Raw genomic sequence first — 19,867 nt, 5'->3', positions numbered from 1 at the left:
GCAAGATACCAGGTGGTATTCTTAGCACTTTACATCTTTAACTCATTCAATGCTGACAGCGATTCTATGGGCATAGATGATGATGATGATGATGATGATGATGATTCAGAGATGGGGAAACCAAACTCAGAGAGGTGTGCGTGCTGGCCCAAGGTCGCACGGCCAGTACATGGCAGAGCCAGGATTTGAACCCAGGCAATCTGACTCTGAGTGTTGGAGGGCACTCCAGGGGGTGAGCTCCAACCCTCTCCTCTACTAGGTACCTTGTAGACATGCGAACTAGAGTACAGTATTCAGGCATGCAAGCCATCCCAGGGGGACAGGAAAACTGGTGCTTTACAGCCCTGGGGTGGTGGGGTACTGGGCATCTTTATCTACAGACAGCAGCACCACTCCTTTGTCACAGGGAACTGAGATCTCTGTCTGCCCAGGGCCCCGCTGGGGTTACCAGCTGAGTTTGCTGGGACCCAGCTGTCCCGGCTCTCAGCCCTGTGTCCCTCTGTGCCCCTAGCAAACCAGGCCCTGCCCTGAGGCCCCTCCTAAAGGCCTGTCCCTGTCCCTCTCCCTCCCCAGGACGGAGTCAGTGGCTGAGAAGATGCTGACCAACTGGTTTGCTTTCCTCCTGCACAAGTTCCTCAAGGTGAGTGGGAGTGGGACAGGAGCCGCAGATGAGAGCAAGATGGGGGGCCGCTCCTCTGGATGGTTGGCCTGCTTCCGGGGCTGCATGGGGACCACTCAGGAGCAGGCAGGGACCCGCCTGGTGGTCAGGAGAGGAGGGCGGAGGTCCGAGGCCGGTGCTGCCACACGCCCGCCCCGCCTGTGCCCGCAGGAGTGCGCCGCGGAGCCGCTCTTCATGCTCTACTGCGCCATCAAGCAGCAGATGGAGAAGGGCCCCATCGACGCCATCACGGGTGAGGCCCGCTACTCCCTGAGCGAGGACAAGCTCATCCGCCAGCAGATCGAGTACAAGACCCTGGTGAGGAGGCCCGGAGCCCAGGGGGACAGTGCCAACCTCCTACCCCAATCTCTCCTTCACCCTCTGCCCACACAGCCCGTCTGAGGGGGTCCATAAAGAGGCCAGGAGGCTGGCCGGCCTGGGAGCAAATCCAAGGGCACCCAGGACAGGCAGGCAACCTGGGCGCCTTCTCGCCATGTCCACTGGTGGGCCCAACGTGCTCTCGGCGCCTCAGTTTACCCTAGATAATATAGGGTGGAGAAAAACTACCACCTGCCCTTAGGTATGAGGGAATTGGCATCCTGAGAAAGAGCGGGAGTCTGTGGCTTCCTAAGAGAGAGTTTCGGGGAAGGAGCCATCTCGGAAGCCAGGAGGCCTGGGTCCAGGGTCACCCCTGGTCACCCAGGAGCTAGAAAGGCGAGTCCCGGCTCTCTGAGGAAGAGGAGGCGGGCAGAGCAGCTCATGTCATTGTTGGCCGATGGCAGGGAGGTGGGCGAAAGTGAAGCATGGACAGAGAGGCACCCCTTGTCCCCGGGAAGGGAGGGGGCCTTGGAAAGAGATCCCTCAACTCCTCCCTCAACTCCCTCCTGCTCCCCCGCTCTGGCCACTTGGCAGATCCTGAACTGCGTCAACCCGGACAACGAGAACAGCCCGGAGATCCCCGTGAAGGTGTTGAACTGCGACACCATCACGCAGGTCAAGGAGAAGATCCTGGACGCCATCTATAAGAACGTGCCCTACTCGCAGCGGCCGAGGGCCGTGGACATGGACTTGGGTAGGAGGCCTGGCTTGGAGTGGGGGGCAAAGGAGGGTGGGGGGGTTTCCAAGGAGGGCATTTGGGCTGTGGGGTGACTGGGTCCTGCCCAGTGAGGGGCACCCTGAACTACTGCTTCAATGGGGCCGCCTTTGGTGAGGCCCACACTTCTGCCCAGCGTTCTGAGCCCCACGGAGGCCTCGATGCCTTAGGTGCTGCCACTGCACCAGCTCGAGGGAGCTGGGGTTGCAGGTCCCTAGAGAAGGTAGGACTGGGGGATCCTGGCTGGCAGCCCCCACCCCCTCACAGTCACCTGCACCTCCCCCCACCCCCCCAGAGTGGCGTCAAGGCCGCATCGCCAGGGTTGTGCTGCAAGACGAGGACATCACCACCAAGATTGAGGGCGACTGGAAGCGGCTCAACACACTGATGCATTACCAGGTGAGGGAGGGGTCGAGGGGGGGGCGTCTCGGTGTGGGAGGGGGCTTCGCTGCAGGACCTTTGTCCCAAACGTCCCCTCCCCTCCAAGGCTGGCTCCTCCGCCCTGAAAAGCCTAAAGGGGTTTTCTGATCTTTCCTTTCCCCCCTTCTCCCGGATCCTAGAGCAGTGATTCTCAGCCACGGCTGCCCCTCAGTGTTACCGGGGGAAGTTAGCAGACACATGAGCACGAGGCCCACCTGGGAAACTGACTCACGGGCCTGGGGGGAGGCCAGGCACTGCTATCCTGGAGGCCCTGGCCCGGCAGGGAAATCGCATGTTGTAAAGTCCACCTGGAAGGTAGCCACTGTCGGTGGTGCCTGCGCTTTCTCCTTGGCCTCGGCAAAGGCGGCTTAGCTTCTCACGCGCAGCAGAGCAGGAAATTGGATAGACTCGTCTTCAGGTCTTACATCCTGCCCCTGGCTCGCCGACGTCCTCGGGGAAATTATGGAAGCTCTTGTCCTCCTTATCTGTAAAACAGGGTTAACGGTGATCGCTGCCCCAAAGTCATGTGGAATAGGTTAAATATGGTGTTTAGCACACTGGCGGAACTCAACTGCCTGTTGAATGAGCAATCTAAAAAAAAAAAAAAAAAAAAATTCCCCAAATCCCAGCCCTCCCTGGTTTGGTTCAGTGGATAGAGTGTTAGCTTGTGGACGGAAGGGTCCAGGGTTCGATTCTAGTTGAGGGCATGTACCTCGGTTGCAGGCTTAATCCCTGGCCCTGGTCAGGGCAAGTGTGACAGGCAACCAACTGATGTGTCTCTCACATCGATGTTTCTCTCTGTCTCTACTCCTCCCTTCTACTCTCTCTAAAAAAATCAATGGAAAAAATATCCTTGGGTCAGGATTAACAATAAAAAACCATTTTAAAGAAAGAAAATATAACTTAAAAAAAAAAAAAAAAAACAGCAAAAGAACAAAAGATCCAGGAGGGGTCCCCTCCTCCTCTCCCTCCCATGGTAACCACTCCAGGCTCGGGCCTCTGTAAGAGTAAGCACAGATAGGCAAGTTGGGATTAAGGAAAAAATTATAAAATAGAAGCTGAAAATGAGAGACACCAAGGGAAATTAAGCCAACCAGAGGAAGTGCCTGAGGCTGCAGGGTCCGCTGGGACTGCCTGACTAATAACATCCTCCTGTGCCTGCGCCTCTCGTGGGGGGGTTGGGGGGAGGCTCGGCTCTGAGGCACCGAGTTGCCAATGACCAGGAGATGGGGGACCTTCACAGCCACAGGAGCTGACTGGGTGCCTCCAGGGACACTGGGGAAACCCCGAGCTGCTCCTCTCCAGGCTGCATCCCCCTTACAGGCCTGCATCATCCTTGCCCCAGATGGGAGGAGTATGCTGTAATGGAGGAGAAGAGGCTTAGCAATCTATATGTATTGAAATCCCTGCTTCCTCACTCACCGGCGGTGTGACTTTAATCTCCCCCGAAACTCGGGTTCTCATCTGTACGATGGAAATAACAACCCAACTTGCGAAAGGCGGTTGGGAGGATTAGAAACAACAGGTGAGGTGCCCAGGGTGCGGACTCACATCCACGGAGCCACATACATGCGTGCTGATCCCACCCACCCCTGCTCCACAGTGCCTAATGTATTCTTCACGGCAGTTGTAATGAGCCAATTTGAGCTGGAGAAGGAAGCGCCAAGCAGAATAGCATCATACCCCCGAATTATTAGTGTCTCCAGGGCAGACACGGGACCTCTCTTCTCTGCCTGGGATGCCCTAACGCTGTGCCTGGGCTGCCCGTTCGACAGCTCCCGATCAGAAGAATGGGATATTCTATTCTTACGGTGCTCGTCACACAACGCCCCTTCGATTCCCTGATGCCAGTTGTCATTCATGGATTCATTCCTTCCTCAAATATTTACTGAGCTTTATGGAGTGTGTGGCACTTCCCACCTGCTAGCCCTGAGTGACAGGGGACCACGGGGATTATCCCTCCCTCCAGGGGCCAGTGCTGCTGCTGCTGCTGCTCATAATAATAGCACCAATGCCAACTCTCACCGAGTGCCCGCTGGGCACTGCGCCAGGCGCACAGCCCTTCCTGGCCCAGCATCTTTCATCTGCACAACAAACCTTAGACAAGATGATTATCCATCCCTTGGACAAAAGAGACCACTGAGGCACGGAGTGGGTGAGGTGGCTTTCCTGGAATAAGGTAGCCAGGAAGTGGCAGAGCCAAGGTCAGACCTCGCCAGGCATCCTGACCATAGACTTGCACTGCCTGTTGGTCAAGAGAAAGAGTGAGGACGGTTTGAGTGAGAGAGCCGAAACCGGTTTGGCTCAGTGGATAGAGCATTGGCCTGCGGACTGAAAGGTCTCAGGTTCGATTCCGGTCAAGGGTTGCAGGCACATCCCCAGTAGGGGGTGTGCAAGAGGCAGCTGGTCGATGTTTCTCTCTCATCGATGTTTCTAACTCTATCCCTCTCAGTTTCTCTCTGTGTAAAATCAATAAAATACCTATATTTAAAAAGAGAGAGAGACAGAGAGAGAGAGAGAGAGAGAGAGAGAGAGAGAGAGAGAGAGAGAACGGGAGATTTGGTGACGAGACCTGGACTTGAGTCGGACTGTGCTCATTCGGGGACATCTTGTGAATCTTCCTTTAGGTGACAAGTGGTGGACAGTAGGTAATCTGTCCTTTCTGGCTTTGGATACCCCCAGGCTTTGGAAGCATCATTTCTAGGCCATCAGGGGCAAGGAGAGTTCCCTCTGGCTCCAGACCTGGTGCTAGATGCTGCAAACTGCTGGAGGTCCTGAGGGTGAACATCAGGGAGCTTGGCACCTCTCAGGCCTGGGCCCTGGCAGGACCCTGCAGCTTTAGGCCATCAGGCCAAAGATTGCCCTCTAGTTACCCTTTCTGAAGTCAAAGGTCCTTGGAGCTTCTAGGGTAGAAAATCTGCATAATGTTAATTAACAGAGAGAGGTTAACATCTTCCCGGGCTCCCGCAGATTTATGGGGAGGGTAAAATTACACGCCACCACTAAAACCAGCTATCAGGGAATCTCGTTAGCGCTAATGTTCATTTATAGTTCGACTTCCCAACATCCAATTCTTTTTTTTTTTTTGGGTGGGAGAGAAGGACTGACAATTTAAGACCCAGAAAGATGGTTTTACGACTGGTGCGGCTATAAATCAAACTTATAAAGTTCATAAAAATTGTTAAAATAAAAAATGGTTTAATAGGAATGTTTTATGGCTCATAACATTATTATAGCTATTTTATTCCCTCCGCGTTAGGGGTTTAATTGGACCATCACAATTCTGGGGATTCTCCGTTTTTATTGGATGGAGGGCGATCTTAAATCACAATGGCCCCAAATGTCTTCAATATGGCTCCTCGTTTATCACCCTTGCCCTCCAGGCTGGGCGCTGCGCTGGGCACCCTCACAGAGAACTTTTTCTCTGAGTCGCCAAGAGCAGCCATTCTGTGCGAGGAACTCTTCGAGGTGGCCCAGGCCTTGTAGGACCCGGGCCAGAAAGAAATCCAAGCCAGAAAGGAAAATGGACTTCAGAGCAGTGTGACTGGAAATGAAGTCCCAATGAGGGGTAATGAGGAGAACCGGTGCTCTGGGGCCCGCAGACCTGGCTGCGGACAGTGTCTCTCAGGGTGTGACCTTGTAAGATGTGGCGTAACCCCTCCTCGATGCTTCGACTCCCTCATCTGAAAAATGGGAATCATTGTCCGTAACTCATGAGGTTGAAAGGGGCCCGGTTCTAACCCAGCACTGCCCAATAGAAATACGATGCAAACCACATTTAAATTTTTACTATCCACATTTACAAAGTAAAGATACACCAATGACATTAATGTCAACAATATATTTATTTCACCCAACTGATCTGAAATAATTATCATTTCAGCATGCAGCCAATATAAAAATTATCAGTGAGATAGCTCATATTTTTTTATTCATGCTAAGTCATTGAAACCCAGAGTATATGAACATTTATTTATTTATTTATTTATAATCCTCACCTGAGGATTTTTTTTTTTTTATTATTGCCTTTTAGAGAGAGTGGAAAGGAGGCAGGGGGAGAGAGAAACATGGATGTGAGAGAGACACATCTACTGATTGCCTCCTGCATGTACACTGACCCGGAGCAGGGAGCAATCCCTTTTGGTGTATGGGCCAGCACTAACCAGCCAGGGCCTGAGCATTTCTTTGTAGCACATTTCAGTTCAGGCACCTACAGTGCATCTCGGTTTTGACTAACCCAGTGGTCGGCAAACTCATTAGTCAACAAAATCAAATATCAACAGTACAACAATTGAAATTTCTTTGGAGAGCCACATTTTTTTAACTTCTTCTAACGCCACTTCTTCAAAATAGACTCACTCAGGCTATGGTATTTTGTGGAAGAGCCACACTCAAGGGGCCAAAGAGCCGCATGTGGCTCTCGAGCCGCAGTTTGCCGACCACGGGACTAAACGAACTCCCAGGGCTTGGTAGCCACAGGTGGGGAGCGCTGCCGTGTTGAATGGCAGGAACTGCTACTTCCGGTATTCCTGAACTGCTTGCACTCTGCTCCACATCTTCTCCATAATTATATAAGTGCTTGACTACTCGGTCTCACAAGACACCAGCAGTCACCTCGCTGTACCTTCCATGCCCTTCTAGGTGTCAGACAGATCAGTGGTGGCTCTGGTCCCCAAACAGACCTCCTCCTACAACATCCCCGCCTCTGCCAGCATCTCCCGGACGTCCATCAGCAGATATGGTGAGGACCAGTCTCTGTGACCTTCCAGGGACCACTCGCTGTCCCTCCTGACAGCGGGAAGCCCTGGCTGAAGCTGGCCTCCAGTCAGAGGCCTTTGCTCATTCGTTTCCCTCCCCAAATAGTGCAGTGGTTCCCAGGGCAACCCACCTCCTCAGAGCTGTGGGGGCAGGTGGCACCCTGTGCCCTTCCTTCCACAGCCCAGGCCTGGTGAAGGAGTTCAAGGGGCACCTGGACAGGGGAGGTTCATAGATCCCAGTCTATGTCCGCGGTCCTGGTTAGAGTATGAATAGTGCCCATGTTTGCTCTCAAAAGCGTCCCGTTTGGGCAGTTTGTGGTCCTAGCCTAAGGTGACCAGATGTCCCGCTTTTGGTGGGACCGTCCCGATTTTTAACAATTTGTCCCGCGTCCCGCGACGTTTTTTTAAAAAAAAAGTCCCGATTTTCCAAAAATCAGGACTTTTTATTTTTAAAATATATTTTATTGATTTTTTACAGAGAGGAAGGGAGAGAGATAGAAAGGTCAATGAGAGAGAAATATTGACCAGCTGCCTTTTGCACACCCCCCACCAGGGATGTGCCCGCAACCAATGTACATGCCCCTGACTGGAATCAAACCTGGGACCTTTTAGTCCGCAGACCGACGCTCTACCACTGAGCCAAACCAGTTTCGGCAAAAGTCGGGATTTCTTTAAAACGCCGTGGGATGCGGGACAAATTATTAAAAATCGGGACGTCTGGTCACCTTAGCTTAGCCTGTCCACACTGAGGAGCGTTAGGGACCCCCATGCCTTCCGGGGCTGAGGTTCAGGTGCTGCTCTTACTCTGTTTCCTCTGGATGCACCTGTGCACGGAGGCTTGGGGCTCTCCAGCTGAAGGGCACCTCAGGACAGAGGCCAGCAGCCCCAAAAGGCCTTGGCCGTTCCCTATTCTAGGCCCCAAGAAGGGCCCCATGAACTTCAAAGAGGGGGGAATCACAGCTCCCAGCTCCAGAGTATCAGGCTTTCTTCAAGGCCCTGGTGGAAATATTTGACATTTTACCTATTGATCATCGTGGCTGGAAGCATCAGGGGCGGGGGACTCCAAAATCCCCCAGGGCCCCTCCAGCTCCCAGAATCTCTTAATCCCCTTTTCACACAAAGCTCTCAGGCTGTCCTCACGCCAACTGTGAATCCCTAACCACTCCTCCCGTCGGATGAGCCTAGCGTCCTCTTCCGATCGAAACTGGTGTCTTCCGAGTAGGGCTGGCAGGCGGGCAGGGACGCTAGGAGGATTCTTCAGGCAAGGATGGTGCCCTCAGCTGCTCACAGGCCTCCGCCGCCCCCTTCTCCTCAGACTCCTCCTTCAGGTACACAGGCAGCCCCGACAGCCTGCGGTCCCGGGCCCCCATGATCACCCCGGACCTGGAGAGCGGGGTCAAGGTGTGGCATCTGGTGAAGAACCACGACCACGGAGACCAGAAGGAGGGCGACCGAGGCAGCAAGATGGTGTCGGAGATCTACCTGACCCGGCTGCTGGCCACCAAGGTAACGCCTGCTCTGCTTGGCTCCGGGGAGGATGTCATGGAATCTGTCCCTCAAGGGGACCCAGAGGACGAGCCGTCCCAGGCCTCCGGACAGGCTTTCCGGGGGACCTGTCACCGCTGTTTCCTTCCCTTTGGCAAAAGTCATAGCCCGGTTGCTGCTCCCGGCCCACTCCCAAGCCCACCATCCCTTTCCCACATCTGCCCGAACCCCTTAGGAACAGACTGCGGTTTTCTTATTGGTGCTGGCTGAGCAGACATGCCGGCTTTCACCATCGCTGCCTTGTCTGCCCACTTGCTAGCCACAATGAGAGGGGAAGCATGAAGGAAGGCCTGGTCCTGCCAATAATCACAGAGAAAGCTCCTCCCCGCTCCCTAATCCCATCTGCCCCTGTTGGGGCAGGGAGGGCTGCATTGCTGGAAACTGATATGAAGCCGCTCCCACTTCCCTCACAGAGAAGTAGCATGCCTGTTCCTGTGGCCACCGCACAGCGACGCAGGCCAGGCAGGGCTAGGTTCCAGATCCTCTCCCCGCCGGCCCCAGGAAAATGCCACTGCACGTCCAGCACAGTGGCATCCAGGTTCCAGCTCTCAGACCTGCTTCCAGAAATGGCCCCAAAAAAACACCAGCCAGCCACATGTCTTTCCTTCTGCTGTGCCTAAAAGGCCAATGAGAGACCCACAAAGAGGCACCAGGGTTAGACGTGTTCCTGGCCCACAGAGGTATTTCTGGATCCTGTGAGCTGTGGGACCCAGGCCCAGTCTTATCCCTCCACAGAGGCTCTCCGAGGCCCTGTGGGTCCCGGCTCTGCCTGAGGGTTAGATCTGGACCCTTCACTCCAGCCCCGACTCCAGACACCACTTACCCCAGGCCCCTGACGTCATCAGCCTTTCTACACCTACCAGACCCTGTACGGTAAGGTGACCAGACGTCCCGCTTTTGGCAGGACAGTCCCGATTTTTAACAATTTGTCCGCGTCCCACGGCATTTTTAAAAAGTCCCGATTTTTGGAAAGATTCTTTTAAATCTTTTGGACTTTTTAAAAATGCCACAGAATGCAGGACAAATTGTTAAAAATTGGGATGTCTGGTCATCTTACTCTATGGCCCGGCCATGTCCCTGCCAGGAGGCTCCCAGTCTTCTAGCTGGTTCTTCAGACACCCTCTTCTATCAGCCTGCACCCCACTTCCCCGTGGAAGCCTGGGCTCAGAGCTCTCATTATCTTCCCTCCTGGCACGGACACTGCATAGATGTGGCATGTGGCTGCACATGGGAGCAGATCTTCTCAGGAATCTGCAGTCCATTCCATCCCTCCTGCCTCCCCGACATCCCAACGGTCACCTCCCCACCCCCTACCTCCTCCACTGTCTGCTCAAGCTGGAGTCGCAGACACATTTCCAAGGCGGGATTGGTCCAAGGCACCATCTGGTCTGCCCGCCTGCTGCCTGCTGCCCCCCTTCTCCTTCTCTCCCTGCCCCTTCACCTCATCTTCTCCCCTCCCCCTCCCCCAGGGCACTCTGCAGAAGTTCGTGGACGACCTGTTCGAGACCCTGTTCAGCACTGTGCACCGGGGCAGCGCGCTCCCCCTGGCCATCAAGTACATGTTTGACTTCCTGGACGAGCAGGCGGACAGACACAGCATCCATGACACAGATGTGCGGCACACCTGGAAGAGCAACTGGTAACCCCCGGGGAGGCTGCAAGCTGCGAGCGGGAGGGGCTGGGACCCGCGGGGTCCCGGGAGACGGAGGAGCCAGGTCGCTGTGGCTGCTAAGCCCAGGCGCCTTGGGCAAATAGCGCACATATGCTCTGCAGAGACACCAGGGTCCCCAGCTGCCACCGAGGGGGGCCTGCCTGGCTTAGTGCCCGGGGACAGGATGCACACTTTTTTTTTTTTTAATATTTTTATTTTTATTGATTTCAGAGAGGAAGGGGGAGAGAGAGGAGGGAGAGAAATAAATACCAATGATGAGAGAGAACCATTCATCGTTTGCTTTCTGCACGCCCCCTACTGGGGATCGAGCCCGAAACCCAGGCATGTGTCCTTGACAGGAATCGAACCTGGGACCCTTCCATCTGCAGGCTGGTGCTCTATCCACTGAGCCAAACCAGCTAGGGCCAGGACACACACTTGAGCTCGGCCCTGTCCGGTGGAGGCCTTTCCCCAGGAAGCACCTCCTCCCTGGCTCTGAGGTCTTCGTTCTCAGGGAGAGGGAGCTGGGGGAACCCACACAAAGCCTCATCTGAGAACTAGCAGCTGAGCCTCAGAGCCAGGCAGCACCGGGCACCCTGAGTGGGACAGCGTCTGAGGCACTTCCTGAGCCCTGGGAGCCCTGAGTTGAGCCGAGAGCCTCGAGGAAGGTGGCCCTCGCTCTGGAGAGAGCTCAGGCCTGCTATAGACTTGAGCCCACGAATCAGGAGGAGGTCCCTGCACACCTGATCCCTGAAAGCCAAGGTTTTACCCCGTGGATGTCCGGAAGCAGCGGGCCAATGTCCTGCAGACTCGCCTCTCTCTCCTGAAAGTAACCTCTGCAGCCAGACCCAGCGTGGGGAGGCAGCGCCCACAGGCCGTGGCATGAGCCCTCTCTCCCCTGGGTTTGAACCCGGACCAAAAGCCAGGTGAAGGGCTGGCTTTCAGGTCCGATCGGGCCTGGCCAGGAGCGGGAGTCAAAACCCTATCCTTTGGGAAAGAGCACAGAGAGTGGAGAAAGGAGGTCCAGGCACTGGGGTTGGGCAAGCAGCCCGCACAGCTGTCTGGAGTCAGCGATCTCTTCAGAAAACAGAGCCGGCACAGATGGGCCCAGGCTGCTATTTGGGAATCCAAAGTCCTAGCAACCAGCAAAACACTTTGGAAATACCCAGCCCCGATCTCGAATGTTCCTTCCTCTCTGGTGTGTCATGGCTGCTGAGCCCATGGTGCACTTCACCGGGACAGGCTCTTTGCCTGTGTCCCAGGGGCAAGGGCAGGGATGGCTCCTTTGTGTTGCTGGGAGTAGGCAAATTCAGGGAAATTGAAAGAAAAGTCTGGATTCTCCCCATCTCTGTGCCTCCTGCTGCTGGCCAGGCCGGAATCATAGAAATCCCCTCCCCTGCTGTGGTGGCAGGGAGTCCCCTTACCTAGACTTAAATAGCCAATGTCTGAAGAAAGACAGTCAGGAGCTCCCCAAGGCTGCTGGTGGAAGGGAGGGGGGAAGAGATGTGTCACCTCTCAGTGGGGGCAGCTTCTCCCAGCTTATGGGAAGCAGGTCATCATCATCCTAATGACCATTTATTTATTGTAAATAGATTTTTATTTATTTCAGAGGGAGGAAATGATGGAGGGAGGGAGGGAGGGAGGGAGGGAGAGAGAGAGAGAGAGAGAGAGAGAGAGAGAGAGAGAGAGAGAGAGAGAGAGAGAGAGGGAGATCAGTGATGAGAGAGATCAGTGATGAGAGAGAATCATTGATCAGTTGCCTCTTGCACACCCAATACTGGGGATTGAGCCTGCAACCCAGGCATGTGCCCTGACCGGGAATCGAACCGTGACCTCCTGGTTCATGGGTCAATGCTTAACCACTGGGCCACACCTGCCAGGCTAGACCATTTATTTTGGAAGATAAGCAGAAAACCTAAAGAAAGGGCTTAGAGTGGGCAAAGCAGATATTTCCCAAGACCTGACAGGACTAAGATTTTTCAGGAAAGATTGGGGTCCATCGGAGTCAAGAGAGGATGAGAAACGGGAGAGGAGAGGTAGGCTGGGTTGCTGGACCCGCACCTCAAGCCAGAGGACAGAGCTCACTCCACAGAAGAGCCAAAGGAGTTAAGGCCGGAGGCAGCCGGAGGAGAAGGCAGAGTTGGGAAAGGCAGGAATGAAAAAACAGCAGCTGTTCTGGGTTTGATGGAGACTAAACGGGCTTACCCTCCTCCTGGCCTGAGGAGCGGAGCAAATGGGTTCCGCTCCGATTATGAATCCCCGCTCTGCCGAGGGAACCTCCGAAAGACCCATCGGTTCCTCTTGGGGTGGGAAACATGGAGCAACAGCGGGTCATTCCCAGCGCCCACAATGGCCTCCTCTGCTCCCCTGGCCCTGCCCAGACACACGAAAGCCCTGGGGGAGGCCCTGGGGCGAGTCCTGAAAGACCTGCCCCCGGGGAGCCCATTCCTCACCCCAGCAGCCGGGCTGCCCAGGAAGTGGCCTGGGCTGGGCGGGGGGCACAGGTGGTGCCCTCTGTGCCCTTCCGAGGCCCAGTCTGGGGACAATGGCCATGGGCACCGCGAAGGGGCTCTGGGGGGCCCGGTGGCTTTGTGTGAAGCCTTGAGAAAATGGTGCCGATCTCTGTACTGGGGCAGCCCCGGGGCACCGAGGCCCTTGGAAACGGCTGCCAGGAGGGACCAGAACGCCCCTCACCTGCCCCCGGCTCTGGGAGAGCAGGTTCAGCCCCACGAGGGTGCTGTGGCATCTCTCCTTTTCTCTCTGGATCAGGAGCGGCTTGAGCTACATATGCAGGCCTGGCTGGACCACTTTTCTGTAACTCCTTTCCTTGCCCTTTGGAGAGAGAACTTGCATTTGGGGGGTGCAGGGGGGAATGTTAGGGGCCAGCATCAGGGGTGCGGCCGAGGCACAGTCCTCAGGGTCTGCCCCGCCTCTCCCCCCAGCCTCCCTCTGCGCTTCTGGGTGAATGTGATCAAGAACCCCCAGTTCGTGTTTGACATCCACAAAGGCAGCATCACGGACGCCTGCCTCTCCGTGGTGGCCCAGACCTTCATGGACTCCTGCTCCACGTCAGAGCACCGGCTGGGCAAGGACTCCCCGTCCAACAAGCTGCTGTACGCCAAGGACATCCCCAGCTACAAGAGCTGGGTGGAGAGGTCAGTGGCGCCCGAGGACAGGCCCCTGCCCGCTGCCTGCTCCTGCCCCCACCCTGCGGCTTCCACTGGCCCAGCACTCACAGCTGTGTTTGGTACCTTTTTACCTGCCCCGTCCTTCTTGACTGCACTGCCTGCTTGGTGGCAGGGGGGAGCTTTGTGGCCTTGGAAATCAGGTCAAGGTGATTATCACCCTAATTACCATTTACTGAGCACATGCTAAGCACCCAGCACTGTGATAAAGATTTTGTCTGTACCAATATCTGACAGAGTCGTGAAGTGGGTAGTATCACCATCCTCGTTTTTCTGATAAGGAAACTGAGGCACAGAGAGGGTGAGTCACTTGCCCCAAGTTCAAACAGCTAGCGGGTATAGCAGAGCTGAGATGTGAAGATAAGGATTCTGCTCAGAGTCTGGGCTTTTCACCACTGGGGGGCACTGCAGCCAGGAGCTCGCAGCTAGATGGAACCTGGCCTTAGGGGGGTAGGGGGACCTGTCTGGGCACCTTCACCTCAGATTGAGGCCAGAGGCCAGCCCCATCGGAAGAGAAAGAAGAAGGCGCTAGGGAATGGGGGGGGGGGGCTCCGGGTCAGGGTGAGCCCCCCTCAAGGAGCCTGTCCTCTGCACGGCAGATACTATGCAGACATCGCCAAGCTGCCCGCCATCAGTGACCAGGACATGAACGCCTACCTCGCCGAGCAGTCCCGCCTGCATGCGGTGGAGTTCCACATGCTGAGCGCCCTCAATGAGATCTACTCCTATGTCAGCAAGTACAGCGAAGAGGTAAGACCAGACCCTGGGGCACAGACCCCAACACTAAGGTGACCAGACGTCCCGCTTTTGGTGGGACAGTCCCGATTTTTATTGGGACTTTTTTTTTTTTAAGCGCCACAGGACAAATTGTTAAAAATCGGGACTGTCCTGCCAAAAGCAGTATATCTGGTCACCTTACCCAACATGCCCCAGGCTAGGTGGTTACACACACAACGCCCAGGCTTGTCCTTACGTGGCACACCCGAAGGTCATTTAGAAAGCACATTCATGGAGGCAAAACCCCTTCGCTCCAACATCTGCCCCCGCCTTCCAGAGGCAGCCCACCTCCCCTGGCTCAGCCAGCTCTTCCTTACACTTCGCCTCGGCTCTCTTGTCCTAATGCAATAAATAAATAATAACGCAATAAATAACACTTTCAGTTAATGTTGTTGTTCTTCAGTGGGAAGTGTTGTGCGATGCATTTCATTCTTCCTTAAACACTGAATTGTGCGCACTTGGGCACGGCCTGTCGGTGACATTTCAGAGACGCAGGGGGACCTTCAGGTGGTGGCAGCTCCACAGGACAGCTTCAGGGAAATCACCGGCCACACATGAGCGTTGTGCCTGAAAGCGGTGTCAGTAATAATAACCATGATGATACCAATAACGGACGCTTGCATAGCACGTTCTAAATGCCGGGTGTTGGTTCAAACACCTTCGCTGTGCAGGGGACCCTGGAACAACATGGTGTGAATTGTACAATCCACTTGCACATGGGTTTTTTGTTTTGTTTTTTCACTTGACCGTAATTCAGTGAGCTCGCACAGATCAAGCCCACATTGTTTGGAGATCAACTATACTCTTGGGACTCACCCATGCAAAGGGTTGGCTGTAATTATACGAGAATCTTCTGCTGTCTGGGACAGTGGTTGGTAAACCGCGGCTTGCGAGCCACATGTGGCTCTTTGGCCCCATGAGTGTAGCTCTTCCACAAAATGCCACGGTCTGGGCGAGTCTACTTTGAAGAAGTGGTGTTAGAAGTTGAAGTTTAAAAAATTTGGCTTTCCAAAGAAATTTCAGTCGTTGTATTGTTGACATTTGGCTCTGTTGACTAATGAGTTTGCCGACCACTGGTCTGGGAGGTCAGCACTCCTCATCCCTGTGCTGTTCCAGGGTCCCTATATGCGTACATGCATACATAACATGTGCACACATATATGAATACACAGATCCAGACATAGTTAAGCATGGGCATTACTTAAAGTGATGCTCACTAGGGGAGAACGCCAAGGCAGAGAGAAGGATGGAAGATTCAGAAACAGCGTCTCCTCCCCTGAGTCCTGAAGTCCCCCCACCTCTGCTTTGTTCCTCAGCTCATCGGGGCGCTGGAGCAGGACGAGCAGGCCCGGCGCCAGCGGCTGGCCTACAAGGTGGAACAGCTCATAAACGCCATGTCCATCGAGAGCTGAGAGACGGAGCCTCCCGTTCCTGGGAAGAGGGACCCACGAAAGCTGTGACACCGGGCGTCTCGGGAGTAAGGAAGGATGAGTGAAGGGGATCGGACCCCAGAGCTTGCTGATCCTCCGAGACCCCATCCCGGGGAGAGGGGAGGGCCCCTCTCCCACGCCAGCCAAGTCTCCTCGCAGGCGGATCCTACAGGAGAGACCCTGGGCGTCCTCCCCCCCGGGCCGCGCAGGAGAGGAGCAGGGCCGCGGAGGACGGAGGCGGTCCTCCAAGCCGAGAGGCGCCAGCTGGACACGGTTCTTGCCTCTGGGACTGCTGCTTTGCATGAAAACTCATTTGATGTATATTGGGGAAATAATGAGAACTTTATTTAATTTTTTTTAAGAAAAAAAAAAAAGAAAACCGGAAATAAAACAAAACAAAAAGCTTCCCTGTTAATCCCGTCCAACTTTTGTTGAATTCTGGGTCCTATCCCCCGCCTTCCTTCTCTCCTGTCCCCAGCCCTCCTTCCTTACCTAACCCCCGTCTCCAAATGCCAGGAAAAAGAAAAGAAAAAAAAAACCTACAGAGAGGCTGAGAGAAATCGGAGGGGAGATTGTTGTTTCTTTAAAAAAAATTAAAAAAAAAATACAAGGAGAAGATTGAGCACAAGTCTGCACCAAACACTTTGCAAAATTATAGAGGCCAGTAAAACCTGGAATTATCCCGGGCAGCCAGAGAGCATGGGAACGGCAGAACTTTGCACCAATTGCCAAGCCACGGAGCGGCTCTGCCTGGCGGATGGGAAATTGAGCTTTACAGACCACACACCTGTATATTCTCAGCTCTCGAGAGATGTGTCTCTAGAGTACCAATGCTTTTTGCTACTGGTTTTTTGTTGTTGTTTGTTTGTTTTGTGTGTGTGTGTGTGTGTGTGTGTGTGTTTTATTTAATCCCAAACCTCAGCAAATGAGGAGCTGATCTTTGGTACCCTTCCCTTTGGTTTCCCTGAAGTTCCTACCGGAAGTGGGGGAGCGGTGGGCCTCACTCAGACCAGACGCCGGGCCTCCCTGAGGACATGAGCAGCTCGGCCTTAACATCAGTCACTGTCCGGGCCAGGCGCCCTAGGGAAAGGGCTGGAGGCTCTGGGCCAGGCCTCCAGGAGGCTCCCTGTGGGGGCATGGGTGTTTGGCTTTGGACGCCATTCCAATCCACTAGAGGTTTTTCCAGTGAAAGAGAAAGCAAAAATCAAACATCACACCATGTTTACAGCAAGCAGTACCTGCAGAGCATCGTTTTCAGCAGCCACAGTCTTCCCTGCTCTGCTTGTTTCTTTCGTCCTCTTGTGCCTGGAGAGCGGAGGAACCCTTCGCCGCATGTGGACGCTCCTGAGGGCACCCTTCCCGGGGAGAAAAGACGGTGGATCCCATGACGTCGGCCTCTCTTGTCCTTGTGAGTCACAGGGACAGGCGGGCAGTTTCTCGCTGGGCTCCTTTCCTGCTCTCCTGCTGGCACCTAAGCCACGATGACGGACTCTCCGGAGCCCGGTTTGCAAACAGGCCACAGGACCAAGCCCCAGAGGACTCTGGGGAGCCAGTGGGAGTCCCCGAGAGGAAGGCACTCTGTGGGGGACAAGACCTTGGTGACCAGGACAGCCCCCCGAGTTTCCAGGCCTCCCACGTTGGCAAGGATCCAAGCAGACGGCTCCAGCTTCCCTACAAGCAGCACCGAAGTGCGGGGGAAGGAGGACAAGACAGAGGCGAAGGGATGGGACGTGGGGGAGGCAGGAACGGACCGACCTCCCCTTCCCACCTACTTTTCAAGGGGCTGCTGCAGTGCTGGGAAACCGGACCAGCCATCCCCAGAGAGACCAGACCTGAGTCATTTCCTCTGTAATTAACTCTGGGCCCCGGCTTCTCTGGGCCCTGATTTACCTCCAAACAATTCCCACTTCCAGAGGCTCTGCTGACCACACTGGATTCCCAGGGAAGGCCTGGGGGAGGGAGGCTTAGAGCTGGCTTCCGTCCCTGGCGTGTGGCTTTGGGCTGCCCAGCTAACCCCACAGCAGACACCGCCTGCTCTCAGCTCCGGTTTCTTGCCTGAATGCAGCTGACAAACGGGAAGAGAAAAGCATTCAGCGAAATACTCAGGAAACTTGCTTGTTTTCATTATAATTCTCGGCCAGCCATGCCAAGGCCACTCTCTTCTGATAATCCTCTTCTGTGAAAGTTTCTCTGGGCTCCATTAACGGCCTGAAAGAAATACTAATGACCGGCCTCGCGCACTCAGACAGTGTTTACTCTTCTCAGCACCCAAAGCTTATCAGCTCACAGCCCGTGATTTATGGAGATGAAAAGAGAGGAGATACGGGCAAGAGGCATGTGAGAAGAAACTCTGTGCTACACACACACACACACACACACACACACACACACAGCTGGCTCGTCTCCTGTTACTTCTGAGGGCTGAATGCAGGTTTTCCCATCACACCATTGCTCTAACTGGCACCCAGCACGTGGCTCCACCAAGAAGCAAAGCAAGTTAGACATTGCCATCTCTTACCTCTGTGCCTCCGCCTGGGCCTCTCCCAGCAGCTACTTCCGGTGGTCACTCGCTGCCCCCAGGGATGCTCCTGAAGGTACTTGGAGAGTGCAGAGAATGATGGGAGACGAGGGGGTAGACTGAAGAAAGCAGCCGCACCAACAGAAGAGCCAGCGCTGGCAAGAGACGTGGCCCCGTTTCTCGGGATTCCATGGAGTCCTACAGGGAGAGACCATGGGCGTTGGGGAAGTTGGGTTGGCAAGGGACATGGCGGAGGGGCATGGAAACGTCGGTTGGACTCAAGCCAGGCTAGGAGGGTACGTGGTGGTAGAACCTTGCCCCCTCTCTGGCTTTTCAACTATTCCTCCTCCACCTCGATCGCTCTTGACCTTGGATCGCCAAGAACCAGTGGAGTCCACCCTGTGGAACAGAGAGGAGGGGCAGTCCGTTGGCCTCCCTCCTCACTATTATCCAGTTCGAAGGCATGTTGGCCTTGAGTGCAGACTAAGTATTAAAGTCACAGCCTCTCCCCCACATGAAGCCATCCATCCACCTTGGAGGGAGGCGAGGAAGGAGGTGTCTCTTGAAAGGCAATGCAGCTTGTGTTTTATTGATCTAGAAAAGGAGGAGCAGAAATGTGTTTGGCGACATAAGATGTCCATCTTGGGGGAGCAGGTCACTCCAGCGGCCTGCTGCTTCCCACCCTCAGCCTGATGTCAAGTGCTGCCATGCCATCACTCCTCCCCTCCCCACAGCACATCCCTCAGAACCGTTTCCCACCCACCTCTGGCTAAGAGCACCCCTCTTTGCAGAGCTCAGTCACTGAACTCATGGATCAGCTGTCAACCTCACTTCAGGAAGGGGCCTGTTGGTTTGTTTGTTTTTTCATTCGTTCATTCGTTCGTTCATTCGTTCGTTCATTCATTCAGGGAACCTTCAGACCTGTAACGATTTTCTAGGCACTGCTCTTTGTGCTGAGAAACAGCAACAACAAACAAGACCAAGAAGGACCTTCTAGCGAGTTTATATTATTCAGGTTACTGGTTCTTTTGCCACCAACTTAACAGGCGCAGTTCTCCTTCCTCACCTGCAGGGGGCAGGAGGTTTCTAAGCAAGGAGGCCTGCGGAGAGAAGAAGCCCACCTCCCCAGCTGCCTTACCTTATTCTGGGACATCACTTGGGCCATAGAGCCTCCCTGGTTTCCATTACCACTTCCTCTTGTGGCGACAGCTCGCTGCTCCCGGAACCCCTGACCTTCCTTCATTTCCACCAAATGAGGATAAGAAACAGCCATGGAGGCCCCTGTCCCTGCTGGGCGTGCAGAAGTCAGGATGGGTGTGACAGACTGAACATGGCCTGGGCAGAACACCTAGAGAATGCCCAAAAGGCTCGTCCGCTAAATCTCCCGGTGCTTCCTATTGCCGCACCTGCCCCCATGAACCTGCTGCCAGTAAATAGGTAAATACGGAGCCAGCTGCTCCGGTGGAGGCCTGACTACAGACAGGAAAGACCTACATATGGGGGCAGAGGGGCTCCAACAGTAAGAAAACGTGAACAGCCGCACAGACACAGGGTCTATGTCGGAGTGGATCCCACAACAAGACTCGGGATGGAGTCCAGGGCCTTGGGGGGCCTCAGGAAGAAGCTCCGAGAAGCTGGCAGCATCCTCTCCCTAGCTCCAACCTCCCTCCTCTCTTCCTCCTGGTTTCCCCCATGAGTGAAGGCTTAGCTACTGGACTCAGCGATGCCACCTAGGAAACCTAGGGAAGTGTCAGTCTTGGACTCAGGAAAGACCTGGGAGAGAGATCAGCCCACAGCTGGTCACACAGGCCAGCAGCCCAGCAAGGCACCTGA

General features: G+C 54.8%; 1 protein-coding gene across 2 annotated transcripts in view; it reads left to right on the top strand.

Annotated features, from left to right (window-relative positions):
* PLXNA2 (plexin A2) overlaps positions 1–15,931 on the top strand; it is a 210,937-nt gene extending 195,006 nt beyond the window's left edge. For both annotated transcript variants that reach the window (XM_036441956.2, XM_036441957.2), the window contains 10 exons: positions 574–640; positions 830–976; positions 1,571–1,730; positions 2,047–2,150; positions 6,813–6,912; positions 8,244–8,434; positions 9,943–10,112; positions 13,067–13,279; positions 13,909–14,059; positions 15,403–15,931. In XM_036441956.2, the coding sequence (XP_036297849.2) occupies positions 574–640; positions 830–976; positions 1,571–1,730; positions 2,047–2,150; positions 6,813–6,912; positions 8,244–8,434; positions 9,943–10,112; positions 13,067–13,279; positions 13,909–14,059; positions 15,403–15,498 (1,399 nt within the window). In that variant the 3' untranslated portion in view covers positions 15,499–15,931. The remainder of the gene's footprint in view (positions 1–573; positions 641–829; positions 977–1,570; positions 1,731–2,046; positions 2,151–6,812; positions 6,913–8,243; positions 8,435–9,942; positions 10,113–13,066; positions 13,280–13,908; positions 14,060–15,402) is intronic.
* Positions 15,932–19,867: the final 3,936 nt, after the last annotated feature.

Source organism: Pipistrellus kuhlii, unplaced genomic scaffold (assembly GCF_014108245.1).
Source record: "Pipistrellus kuhlii isolate mPipKuh1 unplaced genomic scaffold, mPipKuh1.p scaffold_m20_p_18, whole genome shotgun sequence".
NCBI lineage: Eukaryota > Metazoa > Chordata > Mammalia > Chiroptera > Vespertilionidae > Pipistrellus > Pipistrellus kuhlii.
Note: the sequence above shows the minus strand (reverse complement) of the source record. Positions and strands in the feature narration are given on the sequence as shown.